Here is a 25,330-nt window from a genome sequence, read left to right on the forward strand (position 1 = left end):
AAGGTAAAAATATCTGTAGTACAGTACGTCTGATACTGTAAATTGAATTTTAGACGCCCTTACCATAGAATTGTTTATATTTTGAGAAAGAACTGATAGACTTCTCGATAATATTTGTCCCACTAGCAGTACACTACACTGTTAAATCTTTTTTGAGATAAAGCAGGTGCAATTTTTTAAAATTTTAATTTATTGTCTCGAAAGAAATACACTATGAAATAATTGATTATAACTCATCAAGGTTACAGAAAACAACAGTTACTATAGAAGAAATGACTGATCAATTTAATACAGGTGTATCCCAATTAAAGGCGCAAATGTCCCTATTAGTGTTTGAAGCGCAAATATTCTATCGTGTATTACAGGTAAAAAAAAAAAGCACAAACGTCCTGTGCCCCAAAGTAAACTTGATCTAAGTTTTCTTTGGCAAGGAAAACTTGGTCCAAGTCGCGTGTTGTCACTATCAAAGATTTTCATGTCAAACATCTACCAGGTTAACTTGGTCCATGTAATCATTTGTCACTATCAAAGATCATCAAAGTTTTTCATCAAAAGCTTAGCCAAAGAAAAAGCTGTACTGTGATTGGTAAATTTTAGTCCTAGTCCATCTAAGATTCTCGAAAATTTAGGATCAGTTTATTGTATTCTATCCAAGTCCTTCAACGTTTAAGCCCAAGAAAACTTTGCCGGTCGTCACTATAATTTTTTTTTACCAAAAACTTTTATTGAACAACAAAACTTGTACAAGAAAAACTTTGATAGTGAAAAGGGTGTTTATATAAACATTTTAAATATATTATTCATATGCAATTAATGTTCTCTTGATAATTTAAAAATGATGAACTAAATATATATAATTATCTATCTGTTAATAGTCTTATCATTGAAACCATTCATTAAAATAGAGTCAGTCATTTACTAAGCTACGATTTGAGGTTTGACTGTACCCAATTTTTCCTTATACAGCATTCTACTAATGAAGATGTTAAACATGCAACCAATGTGCTAGTATCTTTAAGGAATATGCAAATACGTGTACATGATTTTGTGCATGGATTATATTATTTCTCACAAAAATTCAATGTATACATTTAGGAAGTTAGTAATTTGTTTAAGTTGTCAATATCTTGTAATAAGTTGTTAATTTCCACCCGTAGGCTTCTTGGTGAATCAAAGAACATGTTCCGATCGATTGATTTCACCAAGAGGTGCTGGCTCGCCGCTTGAGAATTATATCCGGCCGAGTAGCATAATTCTTGGATTTACGAATTCCAAAACAATCCACAAAGGATTTAAAAACTATTTTCCAACGGTGAGTTAATTTTAATTTTTATCAAATTTGGTTCCGTATGGATTTCAAACTTTAAACTACATGGAAATATGTTCTTACTGTAAGAAATATTATAGAACATTACGTTTGAAGGGTGTCATTTTGTTATACTGTGTATCTTTTTTTGAAAGACCTTATTCCCAATATCTAAAAATAAAAGAAGTGGATGTATTACAATTTATATCTAATAATCAGATAGTGATCTGTTCATGTATAGCAAAGTATGTGAAAACTCATATCATTTATTGTAACCTTTACATGATAATGTAAAAACAATTCAAGCTAAAAGGCAACAGTAGCTTATCTAAAATACTGAGGGAATTGCATGAGCTTCAAACACAACAAGGTCGGATACGACAAACGTGTAGTTGTCTCCTGTTTTGCATGTATCACCCGTCATACGACTCCAGACTCATTCAGATTGTCACGACTGAGAACAGGACACCCTCGACTGTTCATACTATTAGACCTAAGACCAATAACTCATCTCACTAGTGAGTTCCTGGAGTTGAGACACAACAATAGTGACAGTAATTCTTGCGTAGTATCAAATATTCAGTCGTCCTTCTAAGTAGTCCTCTAGGAGCAGATTATACATTAGGAGCACAAGCTTGTTTTAGAATGCAAACAATCGATAACATGTGGGTTATTGAGTGAAAATACATCATACCGGTAGATACATACAGAGGCAGAATTAGGGGGCAGCCCCCCTCCTTTTCTGGGAAAATTTTATTGATTATATAGGGAATCACCGAAGCATGACAAAGGTACCCCCCCTTCTAAGTCAGTCAGTTGTCCCTTACTTATGATATATGAACGTGAATCTTAAGGAACTTGGCTATATGCATTTTTCTATAAGGTTTAGAGAAGGATTTCTATCAATTCAGCAACATATGAATACCAACATAACTCGGAAAGAAGGATGAACACTAAACCAGATGATAATGAGACCCTCCACAACCATGACAACAATGAATGTATTTTAACAAACAATTTTTTTCTCTTTGGACTGTTGTCTCTTTTACACAGACTCCGATATAAATGAAAAGAAAAAAAATCCAATTTATATAAAACTCATTTCCTTTATACCAAACACAGAGTATACTGAGCTTCAAGTTCTGATATTTAAATAAGTAGATATGGTATGACTGCAAAATGAGACAACTATCCACCAGAAAACAGATACCGAGGATTTACACATGCAACCATGTAGGGCACTATACAGACGTTAACAATGAACAAACTCATTCCATAGAGTAAGTTATTAAAGGCACCAGCATGTCAAAATTTGAAACAATTCAAAAAAGAAAAACAAGTGCCCAATTTGTCACTTTTAAGCTGAATCAAATGTAAATTAAGATACAAGAAAGTCTTTTAACTGTCTTTATATATAATACAGTATGTATTTAAGCATATTTGGCTTATAAAACTTATTTCAGCTACTAGTGTTTAAAGAATTAAATCACACAAAAAAGCCGAGGAAAACTCAAAACGGAAAATCCCTAATCAAATGGCAAAATCAAAAGCCAAAAACACATCAAACGAATGGACAACAACTGTCATATTTCTGACTTGGCACAAGCATTTTCTAATGTAGACAATGGTGGATTAAACCTGGTTTTATAGCTAGCGTAACCTCTCTTTTTAAAAGATGTAATTAAATGTATATAAAATGTTTAACTTGACTCACCATAATTGATGAAAGGTCGAACACAAACCACAAAACACACAGATCAATATACTCTTTACTATTTTTATTTGGTTTAACACGAATAGCTGTGTCATATCTGACCACGGAAATGGCAAATGTGTCGTAGTTACAATCAGATCCTCTATCCTAAGTTCTGACATCACAGAATAAGACTTGTCACTGAACTTTTACTTTCTATGATCACCACGAACGATCAGGAAATACTTGCCCGTTTGTGAAACACCTAGTTCACCTACGTGTTTGGTAGGGTTCTTTTTGCTCTCATGCCTCTGTGTAATGTATTGTGTACTGTTGTTTATCTTTGTAGTTGTGTTTGCTATTGTGTTACCAGTTTTCTTCGACTTATGGCTGACTTCCTTCATATTGTTATCTCGTTTTATCTGTCCAAACTCATTTTGAACATAAAATATTTTCGATTGGACGTCAAGCAACACAACACTTCAGCTGTTCGCTTATTTTTAGTTTATGGGTTTATTTGACAGATTCGTGAGGGACTTCACAAAATGAATAAAAACGCTCTACCAATATCCTTGGACCACACATTACATGGAATAGAATAATGACTTCCTTTCTCTAAATACATGAAATTCAAAGTTAAGTGTCCAGCGTATTTGTTTCCACACAGACACCAGACGACCTGTGCTTGATCCAGTCAGTCATCCTTACGGAACGATCAATAATTTTCAAACGGAGCTGGGGTGGGGGGGGGGAGGTAGTTTTTTTATTTCTCTGAAAATTACTTATAATCCCCAATTTGATGGAAAAACGTATTGCGGTCAAGCATATGACAAAACAAATCAAAACAAATTTTAGAAACATACCCCACCCCTCTGCCTCCTTTGAAGGTATATTGTTGCTCGCTTATAAAGGGTTTGTTGTGTAATTTTGGGGCATCTCATTATATTCATTAACATGAAGCCTTCCTTGTAATGCTGTATTTTGCAAAGACCGTTTTTTTTAAGTTGTTGTCAGTTTGACTGTGTTCGACTTGTGAGTTTGACACATGATATCCCTTCTGTAAATTCAAACTCTCTTTAATTCAAAAAATAAGAGTCATGTGCACTACAATCTTTGTAAAAGTTAAAGCTATATAAACTATTGTCTCAAGCTTTCCTTCGTAAAAAATAATCATAGACATTGCTTCTTATGCAGTAAAATGGATATCCATTTACAATGAACTAGTACACATTTTTGTTTAGAGGCAAACTGAAGGCCGCCTCAGGTTGCGGGATTTTCTCGATGTATTGCAATTCCATTGGTGGCCTTCTGCTGTTTTTAGCTCTTTAGTCGGGTATCCGTCTCTTTGACACATTCCCCATTTCCATTCTCAATTGAATGCATGGTTTGAATTTATCATCAACTTTTCTTTCAGGACTAACCATGACAAGAAAATATTTTAAAAATAGGGGAAAGTCTTGCGATGGAAATCTTTTCAAATGATAAAAAAAGCTTGACCATATTGAATGTAGATATATTTTTGAAATTAAAAGAAATAACAATATCAGTTTCCAATGTCAAATTACACTTTGAACCAGTACACTATCAATATGATATCAATAGTGATCCTATGTCATAAATATTCTTCCCGTCCATAGAATATTAATGTCAGATGTTGTGTGACTTGGAAGACGTAGAAACTTTGCCTTAGGTTTGTTTTCCTGACAGATAACTGATTGGAGTCCCAAAACACGTGACGTACTTCACCACATGCACAAATAATTCTGTCTAGACATTAATTTATTACAATTGAAAAAAGAAAAACTATCAACAAAGTCACGAGACTGAACAAGGCATACAAAGATCTATTATTTGTTTAGTAAATAGAAATATATGGTTTAGGGATATTGGATTGAAACAGCTTTTGGATTACTTTATAATTTACGATTTATGAGAGAGAGTGGGAGATAGGGGTTAGACCTGGTGCACGAAAAAAGGGAGGGTTCCAACCCCCGGAACCCCTGGACCCGCCACTGACGTCAAAGGGGAATACCTCTAATGATGTACTGGCAATGGCATGTCATGTCAAAAGAATATATTGATTTTGAGTTGAGGTTTAAATGTTTAAAAGACGTTATGATGACATGAAGACATGACCCCTCCAGGGACCGTGACCCATATGAAAATCTGTGCTCTTTATTGGGGAAGCTCGTGTCATCATGCATGTTACATTTTATTTGGAAATGAAGGTTGATTTGAGAATGACGCTAGCTTGTTGTTAGTCAATTAGAATAGGTCAAAGAATAAAAGTCACATTTCAACTTTAGATGTCTTATCTGGTGATGCCGTGACACTTAGACAAAGAGATGCCCCAAAAATCAGATTCAATTGAAGGTCGAGGATAGTAAAGCCTCTTATAAAAAACTGTTCCTTATTGTAAGGTTGAAATGTAAAACTCTGATGAAAAAATAGTTTTAATCTACATTGGATAGATGTGTAGGAGGAGAGTTGAGATCTCATAAAACATGCTTAAACCCGTCCCATTTTTTTGCGCCTGTGCCAAGTCAGGAGTTTCTGGCCTTTGTTAGTCATGTTTTTTTTTTTAATTTGAGTTAATATATAGGTTTCGGAGTTTAGTATGACGTCCATTTTCACTGAAGTAGTTCATGTGCACATTTTTATCAAGAAGCCTGCTTATGCCTGGTTGCAAATGGTTGCATTTGGCTGTTTCTGGGTTTTTTGTGGTGTTTTTTTTTTTTTGTTGCTCTTTGGTCGAAGCGGGTTGCAGTGTCGGATCCAAGGGGGGGTTGCGGGGGTTGGACCCCCCTTTTTTGGACGATCAATGCATTTGAATGGGGACATATAGCTGGAACCCCCTTCTTCGTCCTGGGTTGGAAACCCCGTTTTTAAAATGGCTGAATCCGCCCCTGGGTTGTTGTCTCTTTGACACATTCCCTATTTCCATTCTCAATTTTATCTCTCTCCATAAAACCAAATAAAAAAGAGTCAAAAGGCGAAGTAACGTAATTGATATGTAATTTATAAATCTCCGAACATGTGATTTAAAACTCGTTGAATCGGAATATCTGAAATATAAACTGTGGCATTTTAATCTTCAGAGATTAATTAATTAAATCAAGTAAAAGATCAAAAATATCTTGTCGTTTTTTATGATTTGAAAATACCTGATTGTGTTAATTCTTACATTTATTATATATGTAACTTTTTTTTATATCTAAAGGGCTGACTAAATCCAATTTAAATAGAAATAGTAAATAATTGTTTTATCTTTTTCAATAAATCAGGAATAGTGTCACTATCGCAAATCTTCCAGAATGGATTACCACATTCATGCAGAAGATGTTTCAAAGTTATGTATTTGGAATGAAATCTTAAAAACGTCTATTTTTCTGTCATACTTTATCACTGGTTTTGTATGGAAATATGAATCGCTGTACCATCTTGCCTGTTTTTCTGGTTTATTGTAAAATGACGAACTTTTTACTGGTACATTATAAAACTTCTATGTGGATATGTTTAGTACGTTTATTCCCGATCATGTCAAACGTTCAATTAAAACAATTGTCTATTTAGGAATTTTGTGTCAATTGCATTTTTTTTTTTCAATAATTTCTGTCCCATGTATTCGTCCGGGAACACTTAAAGAGCAATTGTTATATTATAATATAAAAAAGGGATATAGATAAAACCATAAGTCATTCAGACGGATGAACTCGACTCCAATCTTAATTGACTAGGATTGTCAGTTTTCCTATCGAAGGTCTGTGGTTTCCCCCGGGCACTTCGGCTTCCACCACCAATAAAAACTGGCCGCCACGAAATAGCCCAAAAGCGGAGCTAAAAAGTGGCGTTAAAACACCAAAAATCAAATCAATCTCATTTCACATGACCAGCCTGCTATTGTCAGTTACAGCCGATTTCATTGAGTGTGAAGCCAAAGGTAATATCTTTGGTTAGCTTGCTTGTAAGCTGAACCGTGAAGTCATTGTTAGGTCGGTAAACTATCCTCCTTTAAGAGAAGACTAGTCCAGCAGATAACCAATCTATCAGTCTGTTGGACTAGGAGAGTAGTTTACCTGACCTAACAATGACTTTACGGTTCAGCTAATAAGCAAGCTAACCAAAGATATTACCTTTGGCTTCACACTCAACGAAATCCGCTGTAAAATAAAATCTTAAACATATGTCGATAATAGTAACGCAAATCAAGATTGGACAAATGTTGTTAGTTATAGTCAATCTTAATTTGTTTGTTTCCTTTCTTAAAAAAAATGGAAGATGCGAGAAAAAATAGCTTCATTGAAAATTGTTTATGAAAAGAGAAAGACACATTTTTATTAAAAAAATCAATGTCAAAATACATCAGAGATTTTAAGGATATAGTAATGTTTTACCTGTAATGTAAGCACAAAGCACACATTTTTGTTGAGAAAAAAAATAATAAAACACGTTTCCGACTGAACTATCTGATTATCGATGGTTATCGATGATTCCCAGTTTATCGATGATAACTACACTTCCTTTTCGTAGTTCAAACTAACTAACGTATGGAAGACACTTTTTGTGTTGGGCAACACATTCATTAAACATTTGAAAAATAAAGCCCATGTAAAATAAGGAAATGTGGTATGATTTTCAAGGAGACAACTATCAAACAGAGTCCAAATAAAACTAAATTAGATAAGTTTAAGCATAATTTGACCTGTAGAAGTCATCTGAGACAGCTATCAAACAGAGTCCAAATAAAACTAAATTAGATAATTTGACCTGTAGAAGTCATCTGGTGTTTTTACCTAAAACAGTCATAATTTTTTACCTTCCGTAGTCATTTGTTTTTTATTGTTTTTTTTTTTACTTTAAGAAGTCATTTTGGGTTTTTTTAATTTCTTGGAAAAAATGCTGTCTCATTAACATGTATCTTACAACTCATATAATACTGTGCTTCATCAAGGACTTGTACAATATGACTATACAAACTAGGGAGCTACCATAACACTACAAAAGGGAGGGTTTGTTCGAGTCAGAAAGCCCCAATATTTGTTTTTAGATTTTTGACGGTGTCATTGGTTTTTCTTTTACACTATATATTTATATAATACATGGCGATGAATGGAACTTGCACTTTTTGTAATCAAAATCTGTATACACAAAATTCAATTCTGTTTTACAAAACTATGGGATACAGACTAGTTTTATGAAAACAAAAATTTTCTTTTGTAGACAAAATTCTCTTTTGCAGACAAAATTCATTTTTGGAAATATAAACTTATTTGCATACAAAATTGACTTTTGTTACCAGATATGGAAATTAAAACACAAACGTAAATTTAGTGAGATAAATTTAATTTTGTAAGATAAAATTCGATTTTGTAAGATAAAATTCAATTTTGTAAGATAAAATTCAATTTTGTAAGATAAAATTCAATTTTGTAAGATAAAATTCAATTTTGTGAGACAAAAAGACAAAATTCAATTTTGTGAAACAAACTTCAATTTTGTGTTTATTTTTGTGTAGACAATTTTATGTTTTGTTAAACAGAAGTGAAAATTTAACAAAAGTTAAATTTGTGTCAAAAGTAATTTTTGTAACATAAAGTATTTTTTGTCAAAACAAGTAATTTTTGTCACAAAATTCAATTTTGTATGCAAATTAGTTCGCCCTTTTTTGAATTAGGTAAGATATATACTTTATTTGGAAACACTCAGACACATATTTACATGTGTAAAAAGAGGCAAAATACAGTCATAACTATTGGTACTACAAAACAATGTTAATATATAATCACTATTTTAAAATTACAATATTTTAACTAATTTCTTAATAAACAGTGATAAGTTCCTAAGAACTTTGATATTTCAAAATGAAATCAGTCTAAAAAGTATACGTTTTCTCTACAAATTGAAAAATGCGGAAATAATCTGAACTATGTATTTTTCTGATATTTTTAACCTATTCATTTTGTCCGTACGCAATTGAATTTCGAGTACAAAAGCACCGGAGGCCTGTTCGCGCCTCGTATATAATGTATGGTGAATATCTGGATTCAGGTATTTTTTTCATCTGCTTGATCACAATATTTATCAAATTGGGGATCAGAATATATTTTTTAGGGAAAAATACATAACCATCCCTCTGTTTTTTTTAAGTTAAATGGTCGTTCCTTTATTTTGTTTATTTATAAACATATTCGCACCTATTTTATAGTATTTGCCATATTAGCATCACTTTGACTATTTTGACCAGAAGGTAAAGAGGTCAAATTAATAACCATTTCCTAATATTACAACATTTTGTGTATTAGGAGATTATTTTTAGGAAATGGCAGGAATTTGCCCTTATTTGATATTATGCTAATACTCAGAACGAGGCTTGTCTTGTTTCAGGGTATGTTCATGACGTTGCAAATATTTCGTTAGATTTTTATGAATTATAATTTATATTTTTTTTTATATCTTGAAGGATTATGTTTTATATTGTGGAATTCGGAAAAGAAGAACACTAAAGTACACTAAAAGGTAAGAGAAACTGCAGCTTTCTGATTTTGTGTCCGGCAATAATTCATTTAAGGTTCATCATAAGGAATTGAAAAATATGGCCGTGTTTACACCTCCAAAATTACTATGAGTACAGACAAACTGGTACATCCAGGAAAATTTTAAGGCATGGCAGGAACTAGATATATAAAAGTTATATGAAGTCTACGTTTCAGAAAATTATAAACTTACCTGGATTTTGATGTTCATTTTTTTCCAGTCTGCAGAAGATAGCAAAATAAACAAACACCCGAGTTTCGTTTGATACGGTCCACTCAGTTACACAGTTTAAACCTGTTAAATCACCTATTGTTTACAGGTGTCTATTGTCCATCTATTGTCCATTTAAATCAATACTACTCACAACATTGATTATATGAGGGGAGCTTCTCAATCGTTTTCACTACTTAGTTAATTTTTGCACCTTCTGCAGGAACGAAAAAAAATGGATAGCAAAATCTAGAAAAGTTTATAATTTTCTGAAACATAAAATGCATTTAAAATTTATATATCTAGTTCCTGCCATCCCTTAAAACTGTTGCAGGTGTATAGGTTAGTCTGTACTCAGAGTAAAATTTGGGGTATAAATACGGCCATTTTAGCCAAAAGGTTATGATGAACCTTAAGAATTGATGCTTCATTTTGTAAATTTATTGGGGGTGTAAAAGCGTTGACCGAAATACATTTTCGAAAAAGTTACGCACGCGCACGTTCAACGTTTTTACGACCCTATAAAATTACGATAAGAAACATTCAACAGTGGCGGATCCAGAAATTTTCATAAGTGGGGCCCACTGACTGACCTAAAAGGGGGCCGCTCCAGTCACGCTTCAGTGATTCCCAATATAAACAACCAAATTTTTCCCAAAAAGGGGGGGGGGGGGGCGGGCCCCTGCCCCCCCCCCCCCTAAATCCGCCTCTGTTCAATACTTATAATTTCTTTTTTGTTGTTGATATGATCTTGAAGACAAGTTTTTCTTTTATTTATCTGTGCTCTTTATTGTGGAAGCTCGTGTCATCATGAATTGGAAATGAAAGTTGATTTCTAAATGACGCGAGCTTACTGTTAGCCAATCAAAATAACGTAATAATGAAACATACATGTATAAGTTAATTATTCGAATGAAAGAAATTAATAGATCATGATTAATAGAATGTACAACAGATGCTGGAGTTATTTCCTTTTTCGGAATTTTCACTATAATACATTTCGTTTATTTTAATTCATATCTCGCAAGACCTTGTGCAAAAGTGTGTTATGGAAAGTTTTCAATACAACATTGGATTATGAACTGATCTTAAAGATGAAATGCGCAGCCTGTCCACATAAGTGTGATTCTTAGGTGGAGTAGTAGTTTAAAAACAGAAAAAAAATAATTAAAAACGGTGAAAGCTATCCAATCTCTTTTTGTCACAGTGACTAATATTCTACACCTCTTACATGTTAGTAAGATATAGGGAAAGATTTGTACATAAACATCTGACAAACGGAAGTCGTAAATCAAAGAAGTTCAAACCAACCATAGGCAAGAGACAAACAGGTATATCGAAAAGAAACGGTTTATTAGAAGTGAAATATTTTATAACTCGAACTAAAATATTCAACAATAAAATTATTAGAAAGGCATACATTAGATAGCTGAAACTGTTAAGCAGCTACTGAAAGACAATTATTTTAATATGAAAGAATTCCTGAACATTTAAATGCTCTTTTTATTATTATTATTCACCACACACGCTGAGTTCTGCTGTTTGTGATGTTGCAAAGTCATACAACGAAAATAAACTTTGACAAAACAAATATGGATCCATCATAAAAATATATGTACATGATTAAATGACAACAACCAATGATTTTTTTAACCTGTAAAGTTCAAGAACTTTTTAATTACTATTTTCAACATTTCTTATACACACCCTTTACCGTTAAAAATTAAAAGTGTGTAAAAACATATGTTTTTACGCTTTAGAAATGAGTAATGATGATATAGACATATTTTTTTTTCTAACAATATATTTGTTTTTGTTTTGTTTTACTTGTTTTTCAAAAATACATTCGCCCGAGAAAAATAAATCTAAAGAAAACATATATAAATATATAAATATTGATATCCTCTCAATTAGGCGACAACAACCTAACAAAAATAACCAAAATTTAAAAAATGAAAATATTAGTCTTTAACTATATACATGTATATAAAAAAATTATAATTAAAGATCTACATAGCCCCGAATGAAAAGGTTGAAATAAAAGTATCGACAACCGTACGGCCTACAACAATTTGAAACTGAAAATCATACTGTAAAGTCGGTATGGGTATAGGTTCATTATTGGCTTCAGTTAAAAAAAACCAATGATCCTGGAATTATAGACACTTGTGTTCCTCGTAGAAGATGTGCTGTGGTTTTCATCCTATATCAACTAACATTCCTGGTTGATATGTTCATAAATGACATACTAGTATTTCCTTTATTTACTAAATGAGAATGAACATACATTTTTATATCTGTATACATCTTATTTGAATTTGTTTTTTTTTTTCAGTTTCTGAAGTTCTGTTACACTTTCTTCCATCAAAATGTGTGCTTGTCCATACCTTATTAATACATTGGCTAGAGGTACAGGGGAGGGTTGATATCTCACAAAATATGTTTAACCCCGCCGCATTTTTCGCCTGTCCCAAGTCAGGAACCTCTGGCCTTTGTTAGTCTTGTATGTTAGTTTTATTTAATATATTTATATGTTTAGGAGTTTATAGTGCGACGTCCATTTTCATTGAACTAGTACACATTTTGATTAGGGCCTTTTGGTTCAGGATTTTCTCGCTGTGTTGACCTATTTCAACTTTACTGTACAAGACCTATTTGTACATGGCCTTTAGATGTTTTCTGCTTTGGTCGGATTTTTGTATCTTTGACACATTCCTCAAACCCATTCTCAATTTTATTGTACCAAGACAATATCGGAAGCGGATTCAGGCAGGGGAGTGGCGAGCGTTCACCCCCATAAAATTTGCAATATTTCGATAATTTTGCCTCAAATTTTTTTTTTCGCCTCGCTCCGCTTTGTCTTATACTTTAAATGACATTTGCGCCCCTTAACCTTATATCCTGGAATCGCCCTATACTCCTTTCCGTACCTATAAATTACGATTAATAAGCCCACATTAATTTGTTAAAATAATTTGGTGTTCAAGTGCGTTTTGAAAATTAGTGTAAACAATATAAAAGTAGAAAAAAAGTATAAATATCACGGAAGACTATCAATCAGTCAAAATATTATCAATTTTAATATTAACACAGTTTTAAGTAATAATGATATAATCACAGTTAACCACTTAAATTTTAATAAATCCACAACAATATTTATGTAAATGAATTTGGTTAAAGTTTAGGATTTTCATTTTTATTCTAAAGAGATGATAAAGGTAAGTCATGCGCATTAATTTCAATTATGTTTTAGGCTTAAATGAAGAATACCATTCAAATGGAATTTTGAATTTTAAAAACAAATATCAAAGCTTAGACGAGTACCGATAAGACAGTATTACAAAGAAAATCACTTTTTAACATGTTGTTTTATAGTAAAAGATCAGAATAACCATATTAGGTTGCATTGGTGTCTTCTGTCATCTTGGATTGTAAAATGGCAGATCACGATAGGTCTATTTTTATATTTACGTGCAATTTGATTAGAGGAATTTTCATTTAAATGTACAAATTTATGTGCTTTTAAGTTGTATGTATGTTATTTTTAATAAATATAATTAACCAATAATTTATCTTAATTTTGATTTTTCTTAAATTTTTGTATAAAGGGGAGGTAACTAAGAAAAAGTACAGTTTATAAAAGGAATCTACAGGACATTTTTCTATTATATTTTATAGCAGGAAATAGTTGTTATTTAATATTCTGAAAAAAATATTATAAGAGCTATCTTTTCTTAATTTATTTCCAATATCTATCATTCAATTTTCCTTCTATTCACAGCATGATGCTTTTCTCAGTGTAATCCATACAAAATGTTTCATTTTTACACCATCTGTATCTTAAAAACAATCTCGGTTATCTCACATTTTTATAATATTTTTGAACGTAACTATACATTTTGAGAGTATGAAAAAAATCAATTTTTGTTTATACTCTTATACCAGACTTGAACATTAAAAAATAGCAGACATAGACTTATACAATAAAAATCGCAGACATGCGCAGATGTTGACACGGGAAAATTATGCTTCTACATTAAAAACTAAAATGATAGCAATGAATATGAAATGAGTTGCACATCCTGCTCCAAAATTAAAGCACAATTGCCCTTAGACCTCTTTGATAACTATAGTGACATTGGGTTTCCGTTGCATTTGGTCCATATGTCAGCTGTACTATGATACTTTATCCCATTTTGGGGTAAATCTTTGCATTTTCAGTACTACCGGACCATGAAATGATGACTGGGGTTATTAACGACATTGACTGCCTAAGAAGCCATCGCACGGTCGGCTCATTATATCAGACTATGAAATGTTTATCTTTCTTTGGCATACAAAAATAACAGTTAATCTTCTGTTTTTAAGTAAGTTTTAAATTCAAATTTTGTTATGTTTGTCGCTTTGCCTATTTTCAACTCCATATAAACACTGCTTTTATTAAATAAAAATATGAGAAGATATGGCATGAATGGCAATGAAACAACTCCCTACAAGAGTCTAAATGAAATTGGAGGTAGCTATTACAGGTCTCCGTATGGCTTTCCTGGGAAAATGATCAAAATTATGCTCTTATTGAATTACAAAATCAATAATTTCTCGATATCATATTATGCGATTTTTACAAACATATGCAAAACAATTGCCTCGAACGTTACCTACAGAAGAACTCTGATTGGTTTTATTGTATTTTCAAATTTACATGTAACTTGTTATGAAAGTTCATAGAAGACGATGCATAAGATGCATCTATTTTTAGTCCCAAATGTAGTTTATGTCTTCTTATCAACGGTGTGAAATTTATTAATTTGCACCTACTGCAACAGTTTATCGAGACATACAGTCGCCTGAGATAAAAATGACATATCTAATATCAAGGAAGTCGACTACTGATGACAACTCTTTTAAGATAATTTCTGCATTCAGTATGCAGGTTTTGAAACATGCATTTGGGAAGAAATAGAAATGGCTATATGTACTTTAAAGAGAAATATTGAAAGAAAAAGAAACACAACAAAAATAAAATAAAAAATAAAAATTAGGAATTATTACAATAAATCACAAAACACCATAGTTTCTAACAATTTTACTAGGTGAAAATTCAGTCTAGTTCTTGTTGTTGTAATCTTGAACTTTGACGTTAACTACAGTGATCTATGGATAATTGCGTTTTTCACCCCAAAGCTATGACCCACTAAAGATATTGTCCTGGGGGGGGGGGGGGGAATCATCTCCTAAAATGTTTCGTTTTCATTTGACTTACTGGCCCACGTACGTTTATCTTCATACTAGGTTTGGTTAGCTGATTTTGGCGAGAGTTGGACATAGGCTTTAAGATATATTATCCAGATTCAAATCTTTTGACTCACTTTAGTCTTTAAATGCCTCCTGTAATTTCGACCTTTGATGTAGTGACCTCGTTCTCAGTTATTCGAAATAGTTCTAATCTCCTGGAGCATTAAGTAAAACAATTTAGACGTATAGTTAATAAGATAACAGCCTGAAACAAAAATGTTGTCAAAATTCTAGTATTTCAATAGATAATGTGACCTTCATCTATTAACCCAACATTCTATGGTATTTTGCAAAATCTTTCTCATTAAATCAGGTTGAGCAAAATAATTTGAACACAGTTTAAAGATAAAATTCAGGAACAAAATGTATGCCCAAATTTCAGTTTATCAATCGCTGCTGCGACCTTGACCTTTAACCTATTTCCCCCAAAATCATAGGGACTTACTCTTTCTGTTGGGCGAAACAAAGCAACTAGTTTGGTCAAATGTAGACATATGTTTAAAGAAAACAACAATCCTGAAACCAAATTTTCCCCAAATTTCAGCAGGCTGTTAATTTATCCTATGGCCATGACTTTTGACCCTAAACTTACTTCGTCAAAATTTGGCTAATGAGATACTGAGAAAACACGTACAAAAAAGGATATAAAAATCTTCCTTTTCTCGATTGGAAACATAATGTATAATGGTATCCAGCAAAACACCTGTTGAACTATAGGTGAAAGGTAAAGGTAAACTAAACTATTGCCGTAGGTATTTTGTGGTAGAGCGTTTTCTTTCATGCGTTTAAAAAAATAAGATGTTGTAGGGTTGCAAATGAGACAACTCTTCACCAGAGGCCTGATCAGACGAAGAAGTAGGCAACTGTGTTTAGTCTTTCTAGTTGTTCAATTAAATACCCCTTCCCTGACGATTCGTAAACATGTACGTAGTTTTTGTTAGGGAGGTACCAATTGAATTTTAGGGGGAGGGGTAAGATGAAATTTGAAAAAAAGGCAGGACTGGAATTTTGAGTGAAGAAAGGCAGGACGGAATAGAGTGAACAATAAAAAGGCAGGATATAGATTACAACTAAGAATAAATCCATCCTTGACCCCTTTCGCCATAAAAATCAAATGGTAGCTCCATTACATTGAAAATAATTGCAACAATTCCCAAGATCCGATTTTATTTCAAATGGGATTTATTATATAATTTTGTAAATACAGAATCATTTGAAAGATTGTTCGTGATATAAATCACATATTCTTGAGGGTATTTTTTACTTCCAATAATTAGCTGACTAACTTCCTATGGGTTTTCCAGGATTACACGCAAAAAAAACCGCTAAAAACTGGCAACGGCAACCAATGGGTCCACAACACAGCGAGAAAATCCCGCACCCGGAGGCGAGCTTCAATTGGCTCCTAAACAAAAATGTGTATTTGTTCAGTGATTATGGGCGTCTTACTAAACTCCGAAATGTATGAAGACTGAAAATATCATTTTATTCATTTCTAGCTAGATAGCCTATGGAAAGTTGTAAATGATTTAAAAGCGTAATTGTAACATTAATTTGTAAATGATATTAAGTTATTCAAGACGTCTACACCAAAACAGGAAGTCTCACATAAGGTGTCAGATAAGTTGCCATAGGTATCAAAAATCCTATCAAACGTATTTTGGAGATGTAAGACCTTGTCACGTTAAAAGCTGAGTTGCAACAAAAATTACCGTATTACGGAGTTGTATGTTAAGAAGTACTTTTGGTATATATATATGATTAGACTATTATTACATTAAAACGGAAGGTATTTACTGATATTTATACCACAATATATCGTATTTAAATCCACTAACAGAACATGTCTCCATGTCAATTCAAAATGTATAAATTCATTGAATGAAGAGATGCTTCATTATTTCATCGCTGATCTGATAAAAATCTAGTAAGTGTGAGCCATTGTCCACACAACTCAACTTGACATTCGAGTCTTTAACTCAGTGATATTGTTCGCTTTTTTCAAAACTACCTGTACCCTTTTTAATTGGGAAAATATGCGCAATTTTCATCAAATTTGGGAATTTTAGAATAAACCATGAATTTGACTGAAACTTCAATTTACAGACCCCATTTCAAGAGTCAAACCCTGCTTTATAAATAAGACCCTTTTTTGTCAGTGATGATACATAAATAGACCCTCAAATCTGCACATACATGTATAGTAATTTTCAGCATGAAAAAAGTACAAATGAGTGTTTTTTCAGTTTGAATTCATGCACAATTACTACTGAAACCACTGTTTGGGAAAAAAGATGTCTTTTTGGGAATAATTTTAAGCCATTTTTTTTTCTTCAAATTGGGATTCTTCTCCAGGGGAAAAAGCCTATATTCTCAATTAATTTAAGGCAAACAATATCACTGTACATGTAGCTTTACACAAAAAGACTTCTGATCTAGAAACATGTAACTGAAATACATACTTTCCAAAAATTATTCCAGTATGTAAAGTTTTGAAGAATAGAAAAACAATAAAATATCCGATAATAATATAGCAATTATCTCTCTGGCGATAACGAATAATGGCTGACAGCACCGTTGCTTTCACTAATTAGAGGCTAAAAGAGCCAGTGTCGCTAACCTAGATCTATGTTCATCTTTATCAATTCGCCTTTTCAGAAACTAGAGGACTATGGGTAATCTCATTGTACGTACAAAAATGAAAATAACGTGACGTCATTTTCAACATTGTAGACTTCAATATGTTTCATGACCAAAAGGAATTGTTCAACTTATATTTGCTTATCATTTTGATTCAATTAGAATTTTTCTCTATGATTTTTTTTTTTCGATACAAAAAAGGGCAATAACTCCAATAAGAAGACAACTGACAAATTCGTCTACAAAAATGCTGACCTATTTGCAGTTCTCGTCTTGGTGATGTTTTTTGTTTCCGAAATTTTATATATATCTTTTATAATTTTAAGATAATAGACAAAAAACGCAAAACAAACTTGTTTTTTTTTTTGTTTGTTTTGCTAAATATAATGGCGTCAAAACTAATGGTTTTTGCAAAACGGTTTTTTTTTTACAACAGTGGAAGATGTCAATATATAATGTTATTTCATATAGATAGAATTTTAGTAGGTTTTTCTGTATGAATGGGATTTTAAATAATTAAGGAATGACTGTAATATTTTTTCTGTCTATGAAGAAATAACATAAAAAATTTGGTGCACACTGAATAACCAGTGATATTGTTGGCTTTTTTCAAAACTACCTCTACCCTTTTTTATTGGGAAAATATGCGTCATTTTTATCAAATTGGGAAATTTAGAATATACCATGAATTTGACTGAAACTTCAATTTGAAGGCCCACTTTTAAGAGTCAAACCCTGCTTTGAAATAAGACCCCTTATTGTCAGTGATGATAACATAAATAGACCCTCAAATCTGCACATATAGTCATTTTAGACATGAAAAATGTATAAATGAGTGTTTTTCAGTTTTTATCAATTACAATTACTACTGAGACTGCACTGTTTGGGAAAAAAGTCGTCTTTTTGGAAATAATTTTAAGCCATTTTCTTTTCAAATTGGGATTCTTCTCTGGGGGAAAAGCCTTTTTTTCTCCGGTAATTTAAGGCAAACAATATCAATGATAACGCGCGCATAGCGGGTTATTTAACAGTGTGCACCACATTTTTTATGTTATTTCGAATAGACAGAAAATATATTACAGTCATTTCTTATAATTTCTTATAATTTAAAGTCATATGAAACGAGTGAGTGGTGAAAAATAATGTTTATCCAATTCTTGAACCTATGCATGTATATATCATAAACTTAGTCCTCTGTGCACGATTTTATCATTTTTTACGCATATATATCGTATAATCACCGGATTTTTACGAGGTGGGTTACACTCAGGTCACTATGCATACGGAGAATATGTCGCCGAATTGCTTGCTGAAATTAAAATAAGTAAACTTCTTCTAAATGTGGACAAATTAAAGAATTTTCCTCAGAAAAAAGTATGTGTACATAAGTTGTATAATGAAAACTTTCCATTTAGTTATAAAAAACGTATGCATATTTTTTTTTTAATTTGAGGTTTCTTATGACAACCGTAGAAAACCATGAAAAAACATTGATGACGTCACGGTCACATGACCAAATTATGTCTATGGGCTGATAACAAAAGAACGTCAGCCAATCAGAAGACGCGTTACACCCAAAATTAAATTATATAAGCTTATTATCTCCGGAAGAAGTATATTCACCGCGCAAAACGTCGAGTGCTTTAACGTGTATGTTAAAAACGTTTGATGTACAATTGGTTTTGGTAAATGCTTGCCATTACATACATTTCTGTCGATACTCTTAGTATAAATTATACTTCAAGTCCAAAATAACTCTATATTTAATTATATTTCAAGGTTCTTTTCAGTGACGTGACGATACCCATGAAACTTATACCATATTTCAATCTATTTTATATTATTTTTCAGATGATAAAAGGAATTCTGGTCATTGGATACATTTTATCATTATTCAGTCTTTGTTGTGCTCTGGTAGAAGAAATCAAGCCACCCGATGAATTTTCAGCATGTCTAAAAGAAAGATTGGCAAAAAATGATCCAACACACACAACTTATGAATCACTTAATAATTTCTGTATAAGTAGCAATCGAAATAAGCAAACAGCTAAAATAGAAGGTCAGCATTTAAATATATCAGTAGAGACTGTTAACTGGATTAATGAACTTCTTCGCATGTCGGAAGTAGATATAAATATACACGAACGAGCAAAACGTCAAGCTACGAATGATACTAATATTCCTATCCCGCCATATTTACAGTTTGTCTTTCCAAGCCAATTTGGTACTCCATTATATCCTAGTTTTACTAGTAACACAGCAAACCAAGCTCAGCAACAAAATACTGCGCAGCAATCCCAGAGTAACGCGCAAGGTCAGCAGACGATAGTACAACCAGCCTCTGTTCAGCAGAATCCACAATTACCTGTACAAAACAATGTTCAAAACAATGTTCAAAACCCTCAAATACAAGCACAGGTACCACAAAACACACAGAACCAGTTTCAAAACGTACAAGTTTCAGCTCAAGGACCACAGGTTCCCTTCCAACGACCGCAGATTCCAGTTCAAAATATACAATCGGGCCAGGGTCCTGCAGTTCAAAATCTACAGCCAGGCCAAAGTCCAGCAATTCAAAATCTACAGCCAGGCCAAAGTCCAGCAATTCAAAATCTACAAGCGGTTCAAAATCTACAACCGGTCCAAAATCCTGCAATTCAAAATCTACAACAGGGACAAAATCCTGCAATTCAAAATTTTCAGTCAGCCCAAGCTCCTAATCAATTCGCTGCTGGAACCCAGTTCCGACAACCACAGGTAGTAAGACCACCAGTCCAACAAGTAAGACAGCCGCCTAGAAGACAGCTACGAGTTCGAAAAGAGTATAGACGTCTCACAGACCAAGAGCGTGCTAGATACCACAGGGCGATTCTTATGATGAAAGCCGATACGGTATGACATCCATTTAATTTAATAAATAATTAAAATCATATTGCATGCTATTTTTCTGGTTAGCCAGAATTTATTTCAATCCAAATCATACATATTGAATAGTTATATGACTGTGACATATTTCTGTATAATTAATCGAATGTCCTTTCACATACAATTAATTAATGGCTGATATTGGTATTAATAGTTTTCGGCATTTTTTGGAATTATACACTATCGAGTTGAGATGACCAATGATAATATGTTTATCGCTATTTTACCTATGACGACGTTGTTAGTTTTATTGACAACGGCACGTGCACTCTTCGTGTGTTTCTAGCGATAATTTTTCATACCACTCTACGGTTCTTAGAAAGGAGTCAATAAGATCAAATGACAAATTCTAAAACAGCGATAATTTCCAATATCAAGCACTATTGATGAGAAATACATTTTTAAAACTCTCATTTGTGTAACAATTTAACACCAATATCTAGTAATTTTGTTTGCAATCACTAGGTAGATGTCACTGCTAATTACCTCTGTAATCAGCACTACACTATTACTATTGTACATGCATAATGACATCTTAATATTGATAAATTTGGCAGTTAAGATTAAGAGAGATGACATTTGTCAGATTTTACAGAGATAGAATTTTATTGAGATTTATTTTGTCTAAATAAAAACATTTATGGATTAATAAAAAAAAATATTTTTTACATAAAGACATTGTTTCAGCACTAATAGTCTCGGTAGTTTTCTCATGTTTATAATATGCGTATCTTTCGATGCAACTTCCGAGCAAGGACTGGTGCTCATAAACGCAGGACTTCGGTAAAGTCCGGATAGCCGACAACCTTGCTTCGGAAGTTGCTTTCAATTGAGCTTGATATCTAATGTATCGTTATCTTTACAGAGTGTTCCACCTAACAGATACGATGCCTTAGGTCTTATTCATTTCCGAATGGTTGACAACATACATCATGGCGGTGCCTTTTTAGCATGGCATAGAATTTTCATTACAATGTAAGTACCAAAATTCAGAAGTTCATATACCAATTAAGCAGTGTATGTACTAGTCTGATAACAAAAGAAACGATACACAAGTTTGAACACCCAAATATCATAAAATATAATGAAAAAAATTATCCAATAATTACCAAGCAAATGCATATGATAAAAAGAATCTGATCAAATTGGAACGCTAGAAAACACCGAGTTATTGAACACAGACGAAAAATGATTACGAAAATCGGCATTTAATTTCCAAGATGAGAATTAAGTATTCAAATATCTGCAAAAGTTTTAATATCGTTTTTTTTTATTTTTGGTAAAAAATACAGTTTTTGAAATAACTAAAATTGAAAAATAATTGCATTTTAGCCTTAAAATAATGGTTCTGAAAAGAAAATAACACTCTGTAAAAATTATTCCAATTGGGCAATTATTTACCTTGGTACAGTGTATTCAATTTCTTTATATATGGAAAATACATTGTCTTGTGTCGATTCTTTTGTTGACAAGTATAGTCTTAGTCCTAAGTCAAAGCAAAAAAGAAAAGAAAATAGTATTTCAAGACGTCATAATTATTTTGACTAATAAATACCTAGTTTCAAATCCAAATTTGTGTTTTGATTAATAAATCATATTTTTTTGAAATTATCTTTAATGTGTGTGTTTTTTTTTAAAATATATACATGCAATTGCAAGTGTTTTTATATCGTGAATCAAAATATATTTAAAAATAATAAAGCTTGTTTAACAGATATCCACAGAAGATGTTAATATTGCCTGCATATTAATAAATAATAAAACAAAAAAAATGGTTAAAACATAAACACTATCGCATCTAAAGCTCAATCCTTGTACTAATATTAAAATGACTGGGAGATGTGGTATGACTGCCAATAAGACAGCTGTCCACCAAAGTTAAAATTAATTGTACTGTTATTGTATCCGATATTCTTAGCCGTTTTCACGAAATTTACCAGTTAGCTACAACTAATGTTTTTAACACACCAGTCCAAACTCATAAATCGAAAATAAAGTGACAGCGTCATGGCTAAAAAAGAAAAAAGAGAACCAGACAAACATTAGTACACAAAACACAGAAAATCAAAGACTTAATCAACACGAACCCCACCCCCTTGAAGAAGATCTGCTGGTCATCAGTAAACTCCTATTGCGAAATACAAAAATTGTGTAGGTCATTTGCAAAATAACAAAATTGTGTTGGTCATTTGCAAAATAACAAAATTGTGTTGGTCATTTGCAAAATTTTGGAGGTCAAAATCGTACAATACCCTATCTTCAAGAGCTCTGGCTTACAAGGTAAGAAAAGCGTGGAAACGGGATAAGTATTTAAATCAGATTGAATTTATGCAGTAAAATCATTGTAGCTACAAGTGAAAAAATATCCGTGGACACTGGTTATCTGTATAATACGTCTTCTAAATAACGGTTTGAAGAGTTCAAATATTATGGTAAAGTACAAAATACATTTATTTTTCAGATTTGAAAATGCCCTTCGACAGAAAGTGCCAGGTGTAACACTCCCTTATTTCGATTCGACAATGGATGAAGCTATGGTAGACGAGACTCGATCGATTATGTTTTCACCCTCTTTTCTTGGCAATGGAAATGGTTTGGTGACAAGTGGTCCTTTTGCTTACTGGCAGACACCATCGGGTCCATTGATAAGAAATACTGGCAACCCTGGTGGGAGTCTATTCTCGAAAGACGAAATTCGGAGTATTTTGACAAGAACTAGAATTTCAGAAATTTTGGAACCCGGTGCTTCGAACCAATTCAATCTTGAGAATATACATGGTGATGTCCATACCTGGATTGGTGGTCAAATGGAACCAATGGAAACATCAGCTTTTGACCCTATTTTCTATATGCATCATGCATTCGTTGATTATGTGTGGGAAATATTCAGAGGTAATCAAAGACGGAATGGTATCAACCCTACTCAAGATTATCCACAGAATTATGGCCCTGAATCGCATGGACCAATGACTTCAACTGGATTCGGCAACTTAGTCAATTCTTTTGGTTTAAGCGATATGTTTACGTCAGAGGTTTACACTTACGAGCCTAATCCCTCATGTTCTTTTAATAATGCAAATTGTGGATCTAACTATTTGACCTGTGACATATCCAGTGGCACTCCAACATGTATTCCAATAACATCTGGTGGAGGACCGCCGAATGGACCCCCAGGTCCTCCGATGGCACCAGGCGGCTTTGGAGGGGTTAATGGACCAATGCTTCCTGGTTTTATGCCAAATGCCTTCGGGGGTAGAAAGAAACGAGCTGTGGAAAAGATTGCAAAAATGAAAGCCAAGCGTCAATTGAAAGTAAATCAGACGTCACCACTGAAAAGTCCATTTAGTAGTGATAATGAATGTTATGCTCCTTCAGATTCAAGCCAGAACACATTTGCAATTGACGAAAAATCCGATACCAGGAAATGGGTCTTCATTCCAATCAAGATAGTTAGTAAACGATCACCTGAAAGTAAAAATTTCCGTGCCTTTCCGATTTATGATGGTGTTCCTGCGAGGGATTTTGATATATATAGTCCAGAGTCGTATCCAGAGATCAGTTCTTACTTTGAAGATGAGGTTATGCCGCAATCAAAAAGATGTATACAGTCAATAGGAAAAGGCAAATCTGTAGGTCGTATTCATATCCGTTCGGATGGTCTTAACTACCGTGGTACCTACGACGAATACGTCATCGTTGACCTTCGACAAGCTTTCATGGAATCAATGACTTATATTGCATTGCGAAATCCAGAGAAAGAATATTCAGAGGTTCTAATTTCAGCATACGATTCTTGTGGAAGAAAGTGTAAAGCTTTCTGTCGAAATGAGGAAGGGGATACATTCGGATTCCATGAATGTGCGGGCTCCATCCGGGTCACAAATCGAGCACCGTATGGTTTCGGGAAGAATTACGGATCAGCTGTTGACATGTCATGGAATATAAAAAGCAAAGAATCCATTCCAGAATTTAAGAACGAATCTGTTCATGTTCAATTTTTCTGTGATCATCATGAATACTAATATATTTATGTGTTGGGGTACAACTTAAAAATTAGAAGAAACAATAAAATTAGGTACATATTAACCCGATTCGGCCGCTTCTTGTCCTTTAAGTTACTTACTTGTAAAACTAGACAAATTCAATTACAGTACTGCTCAATACACTTTGTTGTTAGTTAAATGGTGCTTTTAAAGCTATATCCTTTCAAATAGATCTTATTTTAATTTTATTGCCGAAGTCCATTCTTGAACACAACAAATCTTGGGCTACATTTGTTTTTTCTTTCTCTTTTATATGCATAAAAAAGAGGGATACATTAACAATGAGGTATGAACTAGACGATACAAATATTTATATAAATAAAAAGAGTCTACCACTGGCACGGTTGCTGAATGCATGATGTGGCGACGTAAAACTAGCTGTATTATTAGATCTCTATCTCTCAATCTCGATCAGTGAAATTCAGTAAACAATCAACAATATCAACCAATAAAACCTGAACACTGTTTCACAGATGATATCGGATATGTTCTTTATGTCGTAACTACAATCCTGTCCCATTTCACGAATGTGACCCACCGAATTGGACTATTTGCCGGGTTAATAATAACACGAGCAACACGACGGGTGCCACATGTGGAACAGGATCTACTTACCCTTAAGGATCAATTGATATGACCCCCAGTTTTTGGTGAGGTTCGTGTTGCTTAGTCTTTAGTTTTCTA

At 33.0% G+C, this 25,330-nt stretch overlaps 1 protein-coding gene across 2 annotated transcripts; it reads left to right on the forward strand.

Moving 5' to 3' along the window:
- The first annotated feature begins 1,179 nt into the window (after positions 1–1,179).
- LOC143047545 (uncharacterized) lies at positions 1,180–24,694 on the forward strand. Of its 2 annotated transcripts, XM_076220612.1 has the most exons (6): positions 1,180–1,312; positions 9,460–9,515; positions 19,530–20,235; positions 20,269–20,570; positions 21,469–21,578; positions 23,065–24,694. In XM_076220612.1, exons 3-6 carry the CDS (start codon positions 19,530–19,532, stop codon positions 24,623–24,625), a joined length of 2,679 nt encoding a protein of 892 aa, XP_076076727.1. In that variant the 5' UTR covers positions 1,180–1,312; positions 9,460–9,515; the 3' UTR covers positions 24,626–24,694. The 2 variants fall into 2 exon arrangements, with proteins under 2 accessions (XP_076076727.1, XP_076076726.1); XM_076220611.1 differs by having other exon boundaries at positions 19,530–20,570.
- Positions 24,695–25,330: the final 636 nt, after the last annotated feature.

Source organism: Mytilus galloprovincialis, chromosome 10, assembly GCF_965363235.1.
Source record: "Mytilus galloprovincialis chromosome 10, xbMytGall1.hap1.1, whole genome shotgun sequence".
NCBI classification, from domain to species: Eukaryota; Metazoa; Mollusca; class Bivalvia; order Mytilida; family Mytilidae; genus Mytilus; species Mytilus galloprovincialis.